Here is an 18001-nt window from a genome sequence, read left to right as displayed (position 1 = left end):
GAAAATAATTTCTGTCATATTTTTTCATTATTTCTAACATGCTGTTAAAAGTTCTCATTTATCAAAACATCCTTCCCTCCCATGTTTTCCTTCATTTCCTTTTCTCTTTTTCTGCTTGTTTTAAGGGTGAAAGATGAAACAACTGAATTTCATTTATCCTCACATCTGTGACCTGCTCTCCTTAATTCTATTAGCAGGTGATATACAGCTGTAGAAGGGGAATAGGTTTTGCACTAGCATACTAACCCTCAAACTATGATGAATTTGCCACAGGAACTTGTCTCATATTCCTCCTAGTCCCTCCTAGCTCCTTCTCTGAGAGGGATTCACATTTCTCTTTCCAGCATTATTCCCTTTTCTAGCAGCTCACCATCATTCCTACTGCTAGGTAAATAAAAAACCTCTTGCTTCTGGGGAGAGGCATTCACATTCCCAGCTCCTAAGCTCTGTCAGTGTGACACCCTGATGCTTCCAACAGCAGAAATGGACAGTGTTTGACAGGAAGAGGGAATTCTGTAATCAAGGCAGGTTGCAAATTACTGCTGGGAATTCCATTGCAGGTATTTCCCAGCAGAAGAAAAAATTATTCTTCAAACATAATGCTTCCCTGAAGTTTTCCAGCAGCCTTTTAATCAGCAGCCAGCTGTCAAGATTCTGCACACAGACATACATCTAGCACTGACATTTAGTTTTCAGCCTCCATAACCTAAGAGTGTTTGTTGCACTGTTCATAAGGGACGATGGGGTAAATTTAAGATAATTTAAAATGAACATCCTAGCTATGTTTTCTACACTGTTAGCAGCAAACATATATCCCATTTATCTAAGAAAAAAGAGTTGTAAAATGACATGTCAACTTCAACTGATTTGGTTAGCTAAATAAGAATTGAACTGCATCAAACCTTTAAGGTTACACATCAGCTGTTCTTAAAAGCTTTGTGTACTCCTTAAAATGGCATCACTATTTTAACCAATCTTTTCCTAAAATTTGTTTTTCTCACAAGTAAGCTTTTGCAAAACCTAAAACTAATATAATTTTTTCTTCAAATTTGTGTCTGTATCATTCAAGACTCTAATCTAGCATTTCTGCCCCAAGCAATGATGCATTGAGCTAGTAAATTCTAGCTTGACCATGAAATCAAACCTGACCTGATTCTAATAAGAAATTAGAGTTTTATTAGGCTTTTATATTGTGAAAACCTTCAGAACTTCAAGAAGATAACAAGCAGCTGAAAAAAAAATAAAGCAATCATCTTTCAAAATATTGCTAACTACTCCTAATTATTTTTAAGTTATCTAAATAAAACTACAAGAATGAATACTTTGATCAAATGGTATAAACCAGCACAGACATCAAATCAAACATTATGGCTGAAATTCTGTAAAATAAATAATATATAAGTCTATTAAGTTATTTGGAAAATTCACTTGATACGTATTCATGACAGGAACAAACTTCTTCATATGCATAAAAATGTGCAAGAACAGGGTAGAAACAGCACACTTGTCTCCTCTATACAGCAATCCTGAAGAACTACCCAAGTATTGGCAGATACACTGAAACAACACTGGTGTTCATTTAAACAAATAATTTTATACACTTTAAAAGTAGCTACAAGTGAATTCAGAAAACCTGTGCCTGCAATTTTATTTCAAAGTGATAGCACTTAGTTGCTATTGATAAACAGTAACTACCATTTTCCTACTGTATTCATAATAAAATTCACATACTGTTACTCATAGCACATTTTATACACATACCATGTCCTAAATTACTTCAAAGCTAATAATTAATAAAAAATAGCAACTAAGGAAATATGGAAATATTCCATGCCCAATTCATTTCAGCAAGCTGTAACAGATGTATCTACCCAAAACAAGCACACTCAATTCAGATGGGGGAGTACTTACATCACTCTGGTGTTTACTGACTTCCATGGCATGTTTAACATCTGGAGGTTCCCTCATACGTGCATAGTCTGAAAATCCTTTCTCAGCATCATGTTTTTGTTTATAGAGAACCTAAAAAGAGCAACATTATACTTTTGTGACCTGAGAAGAGCAGGTATAATACCATGAGCTAGGTTAAACCTAGTGGCATAGTCTACCTGTATTCAGGAAGAAACTTAATAATTTAACTCCTTCATGGATCCAGAATACTGAGATGAGAGCAGCTTCCACCCAAAACAGAGACATATGAGGCAAAGTCAGCAGTGAGATTTCACAGCATATATTATTGCAACAGATGCATGAGTAGACAGGGGAAAGAAACAGTAATACACAAACACAGAAAATTAAGCTTAATAAGGTGAGAAGACAACCAGGGAAAACATAATCAAAAACTTTTTTTTTAAACACGCTTGAAGCAATCAGCTATATAATTGTTTTCCATTTTCAGAGGAAAAAAATATTTTATGCAATTGTCATAAACAAACAGGTTTACTGTTTATTATATACCCATTGCCAAAAGTTCTATTTCTTCCACTGCTGGGAAGCAAACAGCACAACATGCATTTTGACTTAGCCCCAGGTTCACAAAGAAAAATAATATTTACATTCAATTGTCATCATGGTAAATGAAAATGGAATTGAATTGTGAATTTATAAACACCTTTACTTTTATAATAGAAATGGAACTCAATGTTGGGCACTCATCCATCTTCCACTGTATTGTGTTATACTTACATACACACACTCACATAGTACAACTGCCTGAAAAGCTGATTTTACACTTGTCCTTGTCAGAAGCTCTTAGGCTTATATTAGGGAAAACTCACTAGGTTTTGATGCCTAAAAAGTAGGAAGCATCAAGAAAATTCATTTTCTAATAGCTCTCATGAGCAAGCATTAAAATAATCCATAAGAAAACAGCAAGTATTAAATAAGATAGAAAGCTGATCCGGAGAAAAAGGACTGACACAAAAACCCATGACAGCAATAAAAGAATACTGTGAAAGTTTTGAGACGGAAACTCTCAACTACAGAGACTCAGACTCTTTTAGGACAGGATACAAGAACTGTGAGAAAATGCTGTATCTGTTTTTGTTTAAAGCAAGATTTCATCTGAGTTACAGAGCAGTGTGCCCAAAGCAATATGTCTGCCCTGACTATCTCAGATTACAAAATTATATACAGGCTGAGAGATTAAGACAAGAAGGGGGGAAGGGTAATTTTTCACTGCTACTATGTGAACACAGGTATCAAATCAGGAACCTTAAAATATGCCACCTCCTTATCCAGTCTAACACAATCAGCCCTCTGCAGGAACAAACACAACTGACAGTGAAATGAAGAGTCCATAACTTGCCTACACTGGTTACATCTTGCAAATGGAAAAGCACATAATCTTTAACACGACTGAAGGACCACTAACAAATTATTCCCCACAAAAGTGGAATTACAATACAAACATATGCCACAAAAACTCTTTTGCTAATTCTCCTTGCTTACACTGTCACTTTTAAATGTTCACCACTTAATGCCATTATGAACAGAAGACTCATATGGTTACTTCCAAAATCTACTAATTTGCAGATATTTTATTACACTGCCATTTTGCTGGTTCAAGAGCTCTGTTTTTCCCTTGGCGAATGGGCTATGTAACCAAGATATGAAAATAAAGTAACACATCAACCCTCAGCATGAGAAATTTAACAGAAATTATGAGTATCCGCTGTCTTGGGAAAAGATGACCATTTCTTTAGCTTAATGGAGCAATATTTCACTTGCTTTGGCATCTGTTCTTCCTATCTTTTCCCATTATTTTCATTAACTCACTGAAGTAGTCTTGTTGCAATCCTGGGCTAGGAGGGGTTCAATGGCTGCCTAGCCAAAACTAGTATAAAACTAGTATAGTTTGGGACAGTTTAGTGCAGAACTATTCCCAGATTTGTAAATCACGTCCAAGCATGAAAAAATATTTATCATTATTTCATCAATATTCTTAGTAACATTGTTTCATAGGTTAATATGCATACATTTTTCTCTCAACTTATGATGATTTTCAAGTTTTAGCTGAACTGTATTTCCTTAATCAAATCTACATATGAAACTACTCTACACAGAGATCAAGCATTATAGGTCACTGACATAACCTTTACCCTGTAGTGGTGCCATTTATTAACTTGAGAAATACAAGGCAATTATTTAAGTAGGTATGACTTCAGATTGAACCAATTTGTTAGTACTCATTTTTTATTTTTCTTCTCTCTTTTACACCAGTGTGTCAATAGGAAGCTGCATTAAGGAAGGTTTTGTGTTCTTTTAACCTAGCTCTGACTGCCCCCCTGTTATGGCATACATTAAACACTATTACATTTTCATTTTTACTTCCATTTATAGTCAGTAAGATGTGCTCTGAACTTAAAATCCACAAAGTAGGATTTCATAGGAGGAAATGTTCAAGAACACCAAAAACATCGCTTCAATCTCCATATAGAGAATTAGATTATCCAATGTATTTGTGTAAAACAGAAATATGGAAGTCCAGAAGACTAATACCTGCCACAATAAAAGAGAAGAAATCTTGAATATGACATTTTCTACCATAAAAAAACTTAAAATTACATCAAAAATTAATAATGTGTAATATGATTGGAAATTATGCAATAAACAACAAAAATTTTATTTTAGTAAAAATAAAAAACCCTCTGAAACTTCCTCTGGAAGTTGAAAACATTGCTTAAGATTCTCTTGGCTCATCACCTTTATAAAGAAACAGGAAATACCATTCAACACTGACTCTTTGAGATATTGCCCTGTGCAAAGTAGAAAATTAAACTGCCTTCAATTTGCTTTACATTATCCCTTTTAGATATGAAGAAAAACAGTGCAATTACTTCTTATGGCAAAAAATAAAGTGATGAAAAAAATGATTAAGTACTTACTTTTTTTCAACATTACTTCCCCAAGCAATTTTAAATACCTTTACCATTTTTTTGTGACACCTTATTTAAAAAAATATTGTTTTACATAACGAAGTATTCAGTATACTGATCTTCAGACAAGAAAAAGACCTTGCACAGAGCTAGCAATGATCAGGAATTTTCCTTCAGCAATATTTTCTACTGGAATATTGCAATTTCTCAAAACATTTCCATTTCCTTTTAGAAAAATCAAGATGAAGGCTTCCTACCTAGACTGCTCTCATAAAATTTATTTTTTCACTGCAGAAAAGAGGGAAATTGGTGAGAGCTTTGTAGGCTGGTAAGGAGAGTGAAATTATTCAGTGATGACAGGGACTTCTCCTCTTTTTCGCTTACCCTGGGGACAACTAGGACAAAAATGAGAGAGGGAGGAAATCTGGCTTCTCACTCTCAAGAAAGGCATTTAGAAGGCCACAGTCAAATTTTCTGTGAAGAGAGAAAAAATTTAAATTATAAAAGCCACCCAAGTACGTGTGGCTGTGAAACTTCTTTTTCATTTTCCTGAAACATTCTTTCCCAGAAACAGCATTGGGATTTTTTTTTTTTTTTTTTTTTTTTTTTTTTTGGGGGGGGGCAATCTTGGATAGATGCATTCTCTATGGGTATTTATTTCCTTCTTCATGCCAGTTCTACATAAAACACAAAAGAGCAAACATGGGTTTCATGCAAAAGCTAGCAGGAAGTCTTGCATTGAGGCTTTCCTGAGCATCTCGAAGAGAGAACCGAGTATTCCAGTCCAGAATTGCATCCAAAAAGCACAAAAAGGGAGTCAAAGGTGTAAATTTGTTCTAATGTAGGTAGGGAGGACAAATACTCATATTTTCCACCTCTCGGGAAATCGACACCTATTTTAAAATCAGGTTACTACAACTCAGAAACAGACTGCAATTCTGTGTTTGCAGCAGCCTTTTTGGAGCAGAGCTGGAGCAATGGCCAGCTGGTGCTGTTCTCTCTCCTTCCTATGGAATATCTGTAGTCTCCTCCTGAAATGATGACTTGGAAATTCACAATCCCAGCTAGACAGATGCAGCAGAAACCCCCTCTGCCACATCCTGACCCAGATGAAATCTAAATTCCTTGTATTAGCTACTTAGGTACTGCAGTGATAGGCACAATATGGATTAGATTTGAATACTGTGGAGAAGATTTTTCACTAGAAAATCCCCTGAGAGCTCTCTCAAAGTAGCATTAAATTCAGGTCCATTGCAGCAGTAAACCACAAGTTGGAAAAATGTGTCAGCGTATCTTTAAGTTTTATGGTATATTATGATTTATAATGCATCTACTCCTAAGGGGCTGGTATGAATTTTGTGGGAAAAATTTCTGCTTAAATATAACTCACACTATATGCATATTTTTTTCTCTAGAACTGTAGGATGATTGAAGAAAGCCTTCAAAAACTACCAAATAAAAATGTCAGTCTTTTCCTTGAAAGGGTTTTTTGATGAACCAATGGTTTCATTTTTAGTTTCAGTTATTTATCTTTTCTGCCACGTCACCAATGTTAATTAACCTCATTTGTGTAAATTAATATAGAATGTAATAATTTGGAATGAATTTGGGAGTAAATCTGTGGCAAAACAGTTAACTAATGTTTTATAAATCAAGCTAATGGCTCAAAAATGTTATACAAGTTTAATTCCCAGGTTTTTTTTTACTATAATTCCTCTAATCACTCACTTTACAATGAAATGCCACATTAATGTCATTTCAGCTACTGTGGTGCTTTAACTTGTGTATATATGTTCCTTTTCAAATTCTGAAAATTAAAATGTGTTATTGTATTTGCTTAATATAGTCTTGATTAAAATAATGTTTTATATCAAAACATTTCTCCACAAATTGTCCTGAAATCTTAGTCCATTCTTTTTTTATTAATATTTTCCTTTGTCTGAATAAGTGTCACTGCATTAAAAGAATGCATATTGAGATACAATCAATATTATGGATTTAGAAGCGTGTTCCCTTCACCCACTGGCTGTTTGAAACTATATGTAGTTGATATCTTTAAGAGAGAGGAAAGCAAAAACAAGAAAACCATGGAAATGCTTGGTGGACCGAAAGCCATGAACATCTATCCAATGTAATTCTCATTAGTAACAATGAAAATCTGTAACCTCATTCATATTACATATGCTTAACATTCACAATTCCACTGAGGTCAGTGGAAGGGAAGGGTCACCTGCCTACTTTTAGGGTCTTGTATTTTTGAGTCCTTGAAGGCAACTGAACTGGAATTTACTATTTTACTGGTTGTTTACAAGCTTTACACTATATTCAATACATTTGATTTCATATTTTAATGGTATATAATTTGTTGTAAGTAGTAGTATGCAGATCATCAGAAATACATTTACTGCTCCTACTAAGTGCCCTTAGAAGTCATTAAAGCAGTTTTCTTTTATTTTGCCTTCAGCATCAAATATTTTATATAGCTAATTCAACATCAACTGGGAAAAGTTACATAAGAGTCACCCATTCTATAAGGACCATGCAATGTCACTGAATTCAGTAATTCCTTATTGCACCCACAGATTTCACTAGATCAATGAATGCACCACCAACTTTTAAATGCATATTTAATAAACATAAGTAAAATTGCCAACATTTTAAAATGAGTCATTTTTGAATTTAAGAAGTTATGGTGATAAATTCTGGATTATAAGCTCACCCAAATAAATCAAGTAGACAATCAAGTGTCCATTCAGGTATTTTGTTTAAAGTGTACTTATTCTGATACACAATTAATCTAAAAATCATTTTTGCAACTCTAAAGTCTTACCTTGCTCTGAAGCTGCATCAATTCTTTCGCAAATACACTGTCAATTGTGGCTGGCATCTGCTGATAGAGAGAGTTGGAAAGGTCTTTCTTAGCAGCTCCTTTATATTTCGCCTGGAGGTGAAAAAGGTGACATAAAATGCAAAAATGAAGATACAGTAAACACAGTACTTATTTTTCCTAGTAAGTAAAATGGCATAGAACAGAACTGGAAAAATTTCATTAACTGCCACTAACTTACTAGCAAAAACATCTTTAAATAATACTTTATAGGGATCTGCCTACTTCACAATGCAATGCAAAATATGTACTAATTCAATTCAATAATTTTAGTGGAAATACAAAAAGCAAGGTAGTTTCTTCTATCCTTTCTCAGATAATTTCCAAATCTAAAAATTACTTTTCTTCTTTCTCTTTTCCAGAGTCTTGAACAATGTGAGCAAATGAGAGGCAAACCATAAATATTTTACCAACTAATAAGTAGCAGCAATTAAATGTAGCTAGAAAGGGGAGGAACACTGAAGTTTGCCTGTCTGCCATAATTTCTGTTTCATCTGTTCATATTACAGTCTCATTTTTAAATTATGTTTTATTTATCCTGTGTTTCCTCCAATATTCAGTACTGGCAGATCCTCACAAAGGGGTTTTACAAAAGATACCAGAACAATACCTCAAAATATGTGAGGCTTTTGCTTCAGATCTAAGTCTTCCAAGTTCATAAAACATAAAACTGCTGTGAAAGTAATCAAAAATACCAAAAAATATTCTCAATTGTACTGTCTAATGTCACTTATTTACTGTGAAATACACAGTTCTTGATTAGAGGCTAATTACCCAAATGGATTATATGTATACATATCAATAATTTGCTGTAACATTTGATTCTGTTCCCCAAAACACAGGTCTCTTTTTCACTGCAGTGGATGTGCTGTTAAGAACATCAGTGTCCAAATTTGCAAATACAGGTGATGGGACACTAGAGGTCAGTCATTTACAAGATAAACCATCCATCACATCACTGCCTTCAGGTAATGCTGCAATAAACAGACAGAGTGCTCAGCAGTGTGCTAATATCAAACCTATAGGGTTTTAAATTTTACAATATTTTTATATCTCTACATCTTTGATTAATGATTAGCAGCAGATTCTCTGGAATCAGATAGATTAGATAAACATTCTCTATGCATTTCTGTAGATTACAATAGTCTGTCTCTTATAAAGTGCAATTACATCAGATTTACTTCCCTTGGGACATGCCTTTCCTCAGAAAACAGAAAGATAAATACAGTAATAGCATTCATTAGAGGCATTTCTATTGAAAGCTACACAGCAAATTTATGTATATCAGAAAGAGAATTTAGAATGTGTATAAGTTATGTAACCTCAGACAGCGATACTGGGACTTTCTTATTATAATCATAAAAGTAGCAAAAAAATGAGGCACCAAAATTTTATTTTTTTCAAGGGCCATAGTAACAGAAAAATCACTCAGAACTAGTGAATCCTAAACAAAGCTGCTGCCTCTCAGGTGCAACTTCTGCTGCTGTTCTTGCCTATGGAAAACAATCAGAGATGCAATCCTACAGCACCTTGTACCTGGGACATGAAGAGCTGGCAGTAAATGCTGCTCTGACACTTTGGAAGCTGCTGATCTTTCTTTGCCACCACAGTTGCATGTGTGTGTGTGCACAGGTATGCAGAGATAGATAGATAGATAGATAGATAGATAGATAGATAGATAGACAGACAGACAGATAGATAGACAGACAGATATGCAAGTAGGCAAGTAGTCAGGCAACCCACAGATGGCACTGACCTGATTGCTCCTGAAGGAGGACAGGGATGATAATATGGAAACATTTTCCTTGTCTCCTGTTTGATATCAGGCTGTGAAATCTCCACAGCAGGGAAATTTTGCACAGGTGTAATTTTCAAACCTCATCACTGCAGAAAAAGTAACATTCGCTTCCTATTCCTCAGGTTATCCACACATAAAATGGGATAGCTAGGACTTGCTCAGAACCATTAATAAAGTATCTTCAAATCCCAAAATAAGTGTCATGTAATTCCAAATTATTATTATTATTCACATTGCAGTATACACTAATTACAGCTTTTGAATTCACTTCAGCTTTAAACAGAATTATTATTTGAAATAAGCCATCCTTCCCCTGCTAAAAATCACAGTACTCAACTGAAAGAGTTTTTAGGAAGGATAGAAGCCAAGAAAATTTTTCAGCCTTTTAGATCTTACCTCAGAAATAAAAGCACCAAGGCTTTTCACATGTTTTAGCTGCGGGGTGTCAGGTACAAATATGCACTTGCCTTTAGATTTTTTGAACTCTTCTTTATAGTGTATCTACAAAGAGGAGAAAAAGAAGTTTAATTGTTCTTAAAAACACACACACAGAAAAGCAAACATTGGTTATTTTTCTTTAAATTTCTATTTTATTTTATTCATGGACACTGTACTAGAGCAGTTTGCAAATACCTCCGGATGGATCAAATTAAACCATAAAGGGAAGCTATGAGTTCTCACGCACATTACCAGGGCTATATAAAAGTCACAGAACTCTTCAATAATATAGATGAAAAAGATAGGATTTTTCTCTACATCTAGAGCACATTTTCATGACTGTCGTAGATGTTTTAGTATCTCTAAAAAAAGAATCGAATAATTGATCTCCTTAATCCTTGATCTCAAAGATAAAAATTGTTTAACTTCTAACACAGACCTAGCAAGCACAGAATCTGTATAATATCATTAAATGCCCCTTTATGAATCCAAGAATTACATGAATAAATTCAGGAGGCCACTGCCAAACTATTGCCTACAAAGCACCCAACAGTCATGACATTCAAGTAATTACAGAATTTCTTTAAGACCAAGCAAATTATAAATTAAGGCATTTTTTAAAATATGTATGCATACACAAAACCATGAAAAAAAAAACAACCAGAACACTATGACACATATGGGGGGAGGGGGGGGGACGGGGACTTTTTTTTAAGCAACCAACCTTTTTCTTACAATGGGGCAAGGTATAATAATCACATGAGTGCTACTAAAGTTAGAGTTATTGTTTTTTTAGTGAGAATGCAAGAAGGATAAAAGCTATGGACATGGTTAACATATAGGAACATTCATTATATATAAACTGCATGAAGAAAGATGGTGAATTATGATGAGATGGAGTAAGTTTTAATGACAGACACTTTGCATGGATAGCTTTAGATGTTTTCAGTTACATTTCTTTCTTTGTACAGAAAATTGTTTAGATCAATGCAAATTGAATTATTTAGTACTAAGCTTTCATGGTTATTATCTGCAACCATTTCTCTAACCTCATTTTCACATTCTGCCTAACAGCAGCTCGAATTTATGCACTCTAGACTTGCTGACAAGCACTGACAGAAGCAATATGATCTGCATCTGAGCATTACAGAACTATGCAGCCTTAATATCCTCTTTCTCTGAATCCTTAATGGATATCACAAGTTCCAGTGTACGCTCCTCTACAGGGAGTTGGAAAACTTATGAGAAGGATGGCAGCTTACACAGAATCAGCTCCTGTGCTTTCTACGGCAAAGTTTGTGTCTACTGAAAAATGGATTAGATAATGCTAAATTCACCTCAAATTCACAACTAGTTTATCCTCACAAAGGAAACTATTTTGCTTGATACAGAGCTCATTCAGATTTGGACTACTGGACGAATCTTCACATCACTTCCAAATCATATCATCTGCTTTTGTGGATTAGTCTGTTCTCAAAGAAAACCTTTTGGTAAACAATGGGTGTAACATTACTGTGTCATGACTTTACTCACAAAGCCAATGGCTCATGTAACCTGTGTGTGACATCATACTCCCAAGTAATCACAGAGCAACAGACAAAAAAAGTAATTTTTATTATAAATATGAGAAGGCACTTCCTGTCCAACCCGCACACATGCAATGGGAGTTTACAGAGCTGTCTACTGGGTGAGTTTGATGGCATTCCCAGAAGGAACTCCTGTAAAGCTGTGACTCTGGCAGAAGAGACAGAGAGTCTTGCTGCTCACAACTTAGATAAATCATCCACAGACATCTGAAAGCTGACCATAATTATATCCATTTTAATTGCAGAGCAATAATTCAAGAATCAAACACAAAAGCTTCCTAAGGTATCTCTTAATTGGGGGGAATGACAGAACATGACTAGAAGAAACAAAACTGTTCTGCTGTAGAAGCCATGCTTTCAAAAGAATTGAAAGCAATAAATGACTAATGCCACCTCCTTAATCCTTTATTATTCACATTTGTTACAGTACTCATAGAAGCCACAAAATGCATACAGACTCAAATACACAATTTCAAGAGAACATATAACAAAATGTTTGGTCAAATGCTGATCCAACAAACTCCATTCTGCTACAGTATTGTCCACATAGCTTGGAATCAGAAAGATGGAAAATGAAACAAGATAAGTATAATGAAGTCATGACACCTGCAGTTATAAAACATATTTAGTGTAAACGATGCAAGGAAGATGTTCAAAAGCTTGACTATGACCAAACACAACGAATGAATGGAATGAACATGCAGAGAAGTTAATATTCCTCTTCAAAGTATGTAATTGAAAATTCAGATGTCTTAAATATTGAATAGGAAATTTTGCCTGCAAGTGGTTTACCCCTCCCCACAAAATATGCTGTTTAGGTTGAGCAGATCTGGTAAGCCTTGTGAAAAAACACAAATAGGAAGAATTTACAAATGATGGCCTGGAGCCACTGCTCTTTCAATATGCTTCTGAAGCTCAATAGCTCACTAAAGACCCAATTTTTCATAGTTCTCTCCAGATCCTTTTCTTCTTCCTGTCTCATCATAAAACTAACTCTGACCACAGCACAACTATCCAGTAAAATGGATTAAAATTCCTAGACAACCACCAAAACATCAGGTTTCAAGCTGCACTTCTTTTTTTAATGGATATTATATGGGAAGATCAACTTTATAAAACAAGGATATCCAATTTTTAAGCCAAAGCTTCCTGGTTCACCAAGAAAATTCATCTCACCCATGGCCTGTTTCACCAGCCTTTTTCAGGGGGAAAAACAGAAGGGAAACTGTGGGCTAAAGGAAAGACTCCAATGGAAACAGCATAATCCAAGCAGTCACCATTCCTTTCATTCAGGAACACATGCTCATCTAACTTTAATATGACTACACACAAAAGCTATTTTTAATAATCTTAACATCAATGGTGTAACCATGTGAACAGTCATCCTGCCAAGATCCACTGTAGAACTGTAGTAGCTAAAATACCCATTTTTGTTTAGAAAAACAAAACCTTCTTATCTAGCTTTTCTGCTAGAACAAAAGGAAACTTCCTTCCACTAAGTATTCACTTTTCAAACCTACATTTCTGAACTTATAATCTCTTATAAGACTAAAGACTGTGTCAGACCACAGATCCATCTAATGCAGAATCCTTTCTCTGTGGCCATAGGAATCTAGAGTAAAGCAAGAGACAATGGCAGACATATAGTATTAATATTAAAATACATAATATATTAGTAATCTCCAGCAATTTCAAACTCAAGGTCCTCTTGAGTTAGAGTCTGTGACTAGTATTTGTGAGTCCAGGAGAACAGCTGCACCCAGAATTAGGTAGTCAAAACCCTGTTAGTTTGGCACAGTGTTTTCACTACTGGCTCTAAGTCTTTTTGAACTTTTCTTTACAACACAGACATCCTCAAGCAAAGTTGGACTCTGTGCAAGGACAGATAAATATCAAGCAGTACTATTTTTTCCTTTAGAGGAAAAGAAGTGCTGGTACCATTCATTACCACAATTCAGCAGAATCTTCAGAAGGCGGTGTCTGACATTCTACCAAAAAGGATCATGATCGTTTGGTCAATTACCTTCTATAATTGTTCCCATCTTTGCTTATAACAGGACTGACAACATCCCACCACATAATCAAAACAAAGAAGAGAATGAAAATATGCTACAAGCAAATGGATGAGCTCGATTTCAATGTGGAAGAGAAAAGGCCTGGAGAGTAAGGCAGTTCATATAAATCAAACACACATGACAGTTTTGAAAACATCTGTGGAATAAAATTTCATAATAAAGGGAGATTAAATGGAACGACTGTCAAGAGAAACAATCCAGGGGATATCACAGCCTCCAAACAAACATCTGCCAACCTCAAATGAAATTGGGGATTTTCTCAAGAACGGGAGCACATAAACACTTCACAGATTCCCCTACATACAGCTCAAGACTGGCAATTCAGATTCACCAAGGACTGCCAGTGTAACACTTTTTCAAAACCATACTGCCAAATTAAAGTCAGCCTTCAAAGAATGCAGGGCAAGCATAATACAACCCCAGTATCTCAGGCATGTGCACTCCTGGCTCTGCATTCTGATGGAGGAGATGTGCTGACAGCTCCCCCATTAGAAAAGGACAAACACCCGGTCTCGTGGCCAGCAAGGACACAGGCTGCTCCCCCAAGGTCATCTGCAGGCCAAACTGAAAACACTATAAAACCACAGTACAAATAAAATATACAAATGTACACCAATCATAAATCCATACAAATACTAATATGTGGAAAGGTTCATGCTAAAAAGAAGAAGGAATATATTAGAAGTTCTGAATGTCAACAAGTCAAAAAATTGAAAGTAAGAATGCAAACTCCTTGCAATTTATTGGTCTCCACAATGAAATGTGCAAGGTGAGGAATTTATACTCAGGTACAAAGGACTTCACTGATCATAAGAAATTCCATTATAGCAAAAAATTCTGCAAAACAAAATTCATATTCTATGCATATTCCATTCAAGCCAATGAAAAAAAAACCACTGATTTCATCAGAGGCTGAATAAAGCACCAAAGCTGGATGTTATTTTTAAACAAAGAGCCTCTTTTTTGAAATTAGATTGGTCTGGACCATTATATATTGTTCTTGCTTTGAAAGCATTAATAACACTTTGCCATTATGCCTGACATATCTCAAGGAAAATCTAACACACTTGCAAGCTAAATGCATCACAAGTTTTCAGCAAAAGCCCATATTCCTGAACCATTATAAGCAGTAGAAGCCTGGCTTGACTTAGCTATTCACCTTAGCTCTCAAGTCCCTGCAGAAAATCCAAGAAAATACAGCCACTCCATTTATCCATTAATTAAGAGCCACAGCCAACATTACTCCTAATGGGTACACAGCAGAGTAATAACTCCTTTTCAGTTAAAGAAAGATTTCTTCAGCATTTTTCAAGAAGTTTTTTTCTTTAAGAAGAGTGACCATGTTTAGAAAGAAGCTGCATGAATGCAATAAATATATATTGGGTCATATAATTGCTTCAGGTCCATCTTCATTTTTGCCTTTACAAGAATTGACAGGCACTTAACACACCATATGCCCTTTTTTCCCAAAGAAAGCACATATATATCTATCAGTAAAAATATTACTAATCTCTACTGCTTCCTAAAGTAGGTTGAGTTTACAAAGGAGTCATCTTGATAGCATCTCTTAAGGATCTATTCCATTTTCAGCACTCTTTCTGTGAAAACTGAAGTAGGACGTGTATGGACAAGAGGAAAGAGGAAACTTTGACCTTGTCAAGTCACACTTTCAAACCAGCATTGTAACACTTTTCACATCCCAGATACTGGTCTTCTAAGTTAACTATTCTTTTCTGATACACAACCCCTAAAAATTTATACCTAAAATGTAGATTCTGTATTCTATTAGATCAACAACCCAAACCTAAATATCATATTGCAACACGAACCAGATACCATTTTTTGGTTTCTTTAGAACATTTGCTGAAGCAAGTCACTCTCTCTTCAGAATGGTCTCCTCTCCTGCCAGCCAGCTTTCTCACAGAAGAAATAGCATTCCTTACACCCATGCACCCATGAAGGGACAAAGTTACTTTTCTCGATACACTATCCCAGAGAGAAACAAAAATAAATTTCCATCAAGGTAAATCTGATCCTGTTACATTGAAGCAATCAGGTCTTTCCCAATTTAAAATGTCTGGGACCTGATTTATGATGTTTAAATGTTTATATAACTGATCCACAGTTTTAAAAATCTATAGTAGCTAAATCAAGAATTAGCAAGCTAAATATTTTTAAAAGATAATCTAGCATTTGAGTGGATTTGTCCTATAAGCATAGTCAATAACAATGTGCTGAGCAGTTTTGGACATCTATCAGGACAAACAAAAGATAACATTAAAAATTTATCTTTTATTTTTAACTTCCCTCCTTACAGCTATGTATACTAGAACTCAGTTTTGTTCAAGCCAATTAAACTGTATAGGATTAGGCTACAACCATAAAAAATACCACATTTTCCTGATGAAAGCAGCCAAGGTGTTCTCCGGGCAGACATCCTCAGCCTGAGACACACATTTTAAAACACCCCTTTCTAGGGCCTGTGCTTTGTACCATCCAAACGAGCTCTGAAAAGCTCATTCTTCTGTGGCTGATAATTTACGGTACTAAAGTAATCTGTGCTTTTCTATTATTTTGTGGGCTTTTATTATTTGAGCCTTGGATGGGCACATGCTAAACTGAACATATTTGAGAAAATATGTATCATAAATATAAATGCATTTGAAAGAAGAAATGCAAATATGAGAGTGCGAATAGCTGTCATCACTTACATCACTTATTAATTCACTGCATTTTCGGGCTAGTTCCATATTTCTGTCCTCAATAACAGGCTTGAGAAACATCTGAAAGAGGAAGGTAATTATTACAGGTTTATTGTCCTAAAGAGGAAAAATACAAGGAAATAAGTACTTTGCAAAACTGTTGGGGTTTAACTCACCTTTTCTTCTTCCCAATCCCCATTTTCATCCTCCCTGAGATCCTGAATGGCAGACACTCGCATTTTAATACTTTGCAGGAAACAATGAAAAGTCTTAAAAGGTTCAGTGCTGCAGGAAACAGCTCAGACCCTCCAGCATGCCTGGAATCAATGCTCCATTTGTGTCCTCCACTGCACTTAACCCTACCACGGCTCCTTCCTTATTTAGGCAGCACTTGACAGTCTTTATCTGAACAATTCAGAGTGAGTGAACTGAAAGGCATTGCAGATGGCCTTGCTGGCTATCACTCACAGCAGAGCTAATGCTTTCTTACTGATAAAATATAATTAAATTACTTATCCCCAGCAACTATATTTAAAATTACTACAAACACAATTAAAATACTCTGATGCAGTTAATTTGTAACATAAGTAATTTAGTAAAATTAACAGATTAAAAGGGGAACTTTATGGCAAAACTACCCAATTGTAAGATTCCAGGCATCAGTGACTCCAAAATCAGCTATCACAAAACTTTATTTTACTGTCCCAATAATAACGCTTCAAGTTTAAAAAAAGCACACTATTCTCATCTTCCAGAAGATGTGCTATTATATTTTTTCAGAATTACTTCTTTTCCACTAAGCTTATAGAATTCTTTAAATGTTTTGCATAATCATGCCAGCTGCAGGTTAAACCTGTGCATGCATAGATACAGACAAGTCTGTACTACAAGTATACACGGCTATTTACTCACACAAACATTTATGTTCCTTCACTGTTACGAACTGTCATGGTCTGTAGTCTAAAAACCAACCTTTTTCAGTATGAAGTCACTGACTCCAGCTGCAATGAAACTGAAAGATATCCTGATGTTCATGGGTGTAGTGTCAGCGTTTACTTCTGTAGAAAAAGAAAGAAGGTATTAAAAGACCAATTGGAGAAACCAGAATTTTAATATAATTTTTCTTTCTGAACAGTATCTCATATATTACTCATTTTGTAGTGGTCATGATTTTGAAGTTCATCTAGCAAAGTCATTCACCACTATGCAGCTTTGCAATCAGACAAAGATACAAGGAATGCATGCGCTTAAAAACAACTCTTCAAAGAATTTTAAGTATGTGTGCCCACACATAATGTCCAGAGTTTATTTACGAACACAGATTTCCTTAGAAAAAGAAACATTTCAAAGATGAAAAAAACCACAGCATTTGTTTTAAAAATTTGAAAACTTAGGATTAAAACAAATGCAGAACTGCTTTCATCCTAAACCAAAAGAGAGAACTCTTTATACATTAATAGTACAGAAAGCTTCAAGGCTTTCCATTCCACTCTCAAATATAAGTTCCTAAATTTCAGGTTTGAACCTTCAGCATTGCTAAAGTTCCAATTTAAACCTAGAAACCCAGTTTGTATAAGTGAGAATTACCTGTGATATATGCTGACTGCTTTTGGAGTTGACGATGCTTCATCCTGGTGG

The 18001-nt window shown here is 35.2% G+C and overlaps 1 protein-coding gene across 24 annotated transcripts in view; it reads right to left on the bottom strand.

Moving 5' to 3' along the window:
- LOC110470607 (nebulette) overlaps window positions 1-18001 on the bottom strand; it is a 135223-nt gene that overhangs the window by 73049 nt on the left and 44173 nt on the right. For 19 of the 24 annotated variants that reach the window (XM_085565704.1, XM_085565669.1, XM_085565691.1 and 16 more), the window contains 6 exons: window positions 17951-17994; window positions 17336-17421; window positions 16373-16480; window positions 9959-10063; window positions 7708-7818; window positions 1912-2022 (listed from right to left, as the gene is read on the bottom strand). In XM_085565704.1, coding sequence (XP_085421830.1) covers window positions 1912-2022; window positions 7708-7818; window positions 9959-10063; window positions 16373-16480; window positions 17336-17421; window positions 17951-17994 — 565 coding nt within the window. Of the gene's footprint in view, window positions 1-1911; window positions 2023-7707; window positions 7819-8374; window positions 10064-16372; window positions 16481-17335; window positions 17422-17950; window positions 17995-18001 lie in introns of those variants that run through there. The other 5 variants (XM_085565747.1, XM_085565753.1, XM_085565706.1 and 2 more) reach the window with 3 other exon arrangements.

Source organism: Lonchura striata, chromosome 2 (genome assembly GCF_050655825.1).
Source record: "Lonchura striata isolate lonStrDom1 chromosome 2, ASM5065582v1, whole genome shotgun sequence".
In the NCBI taxonomy this organism is placed as follows: domain Eukaryota; kingdom Metazoa; phylum Chordata; class Aves; order Passeriformes; family Estrildidae; genus Lonchura; species Lonchura striata.
The sequence above is the reverse complement of the archived record's forward strand: the minus strand, read 5'-3'. Positions and strand labels throughout refer to the sequence as shown.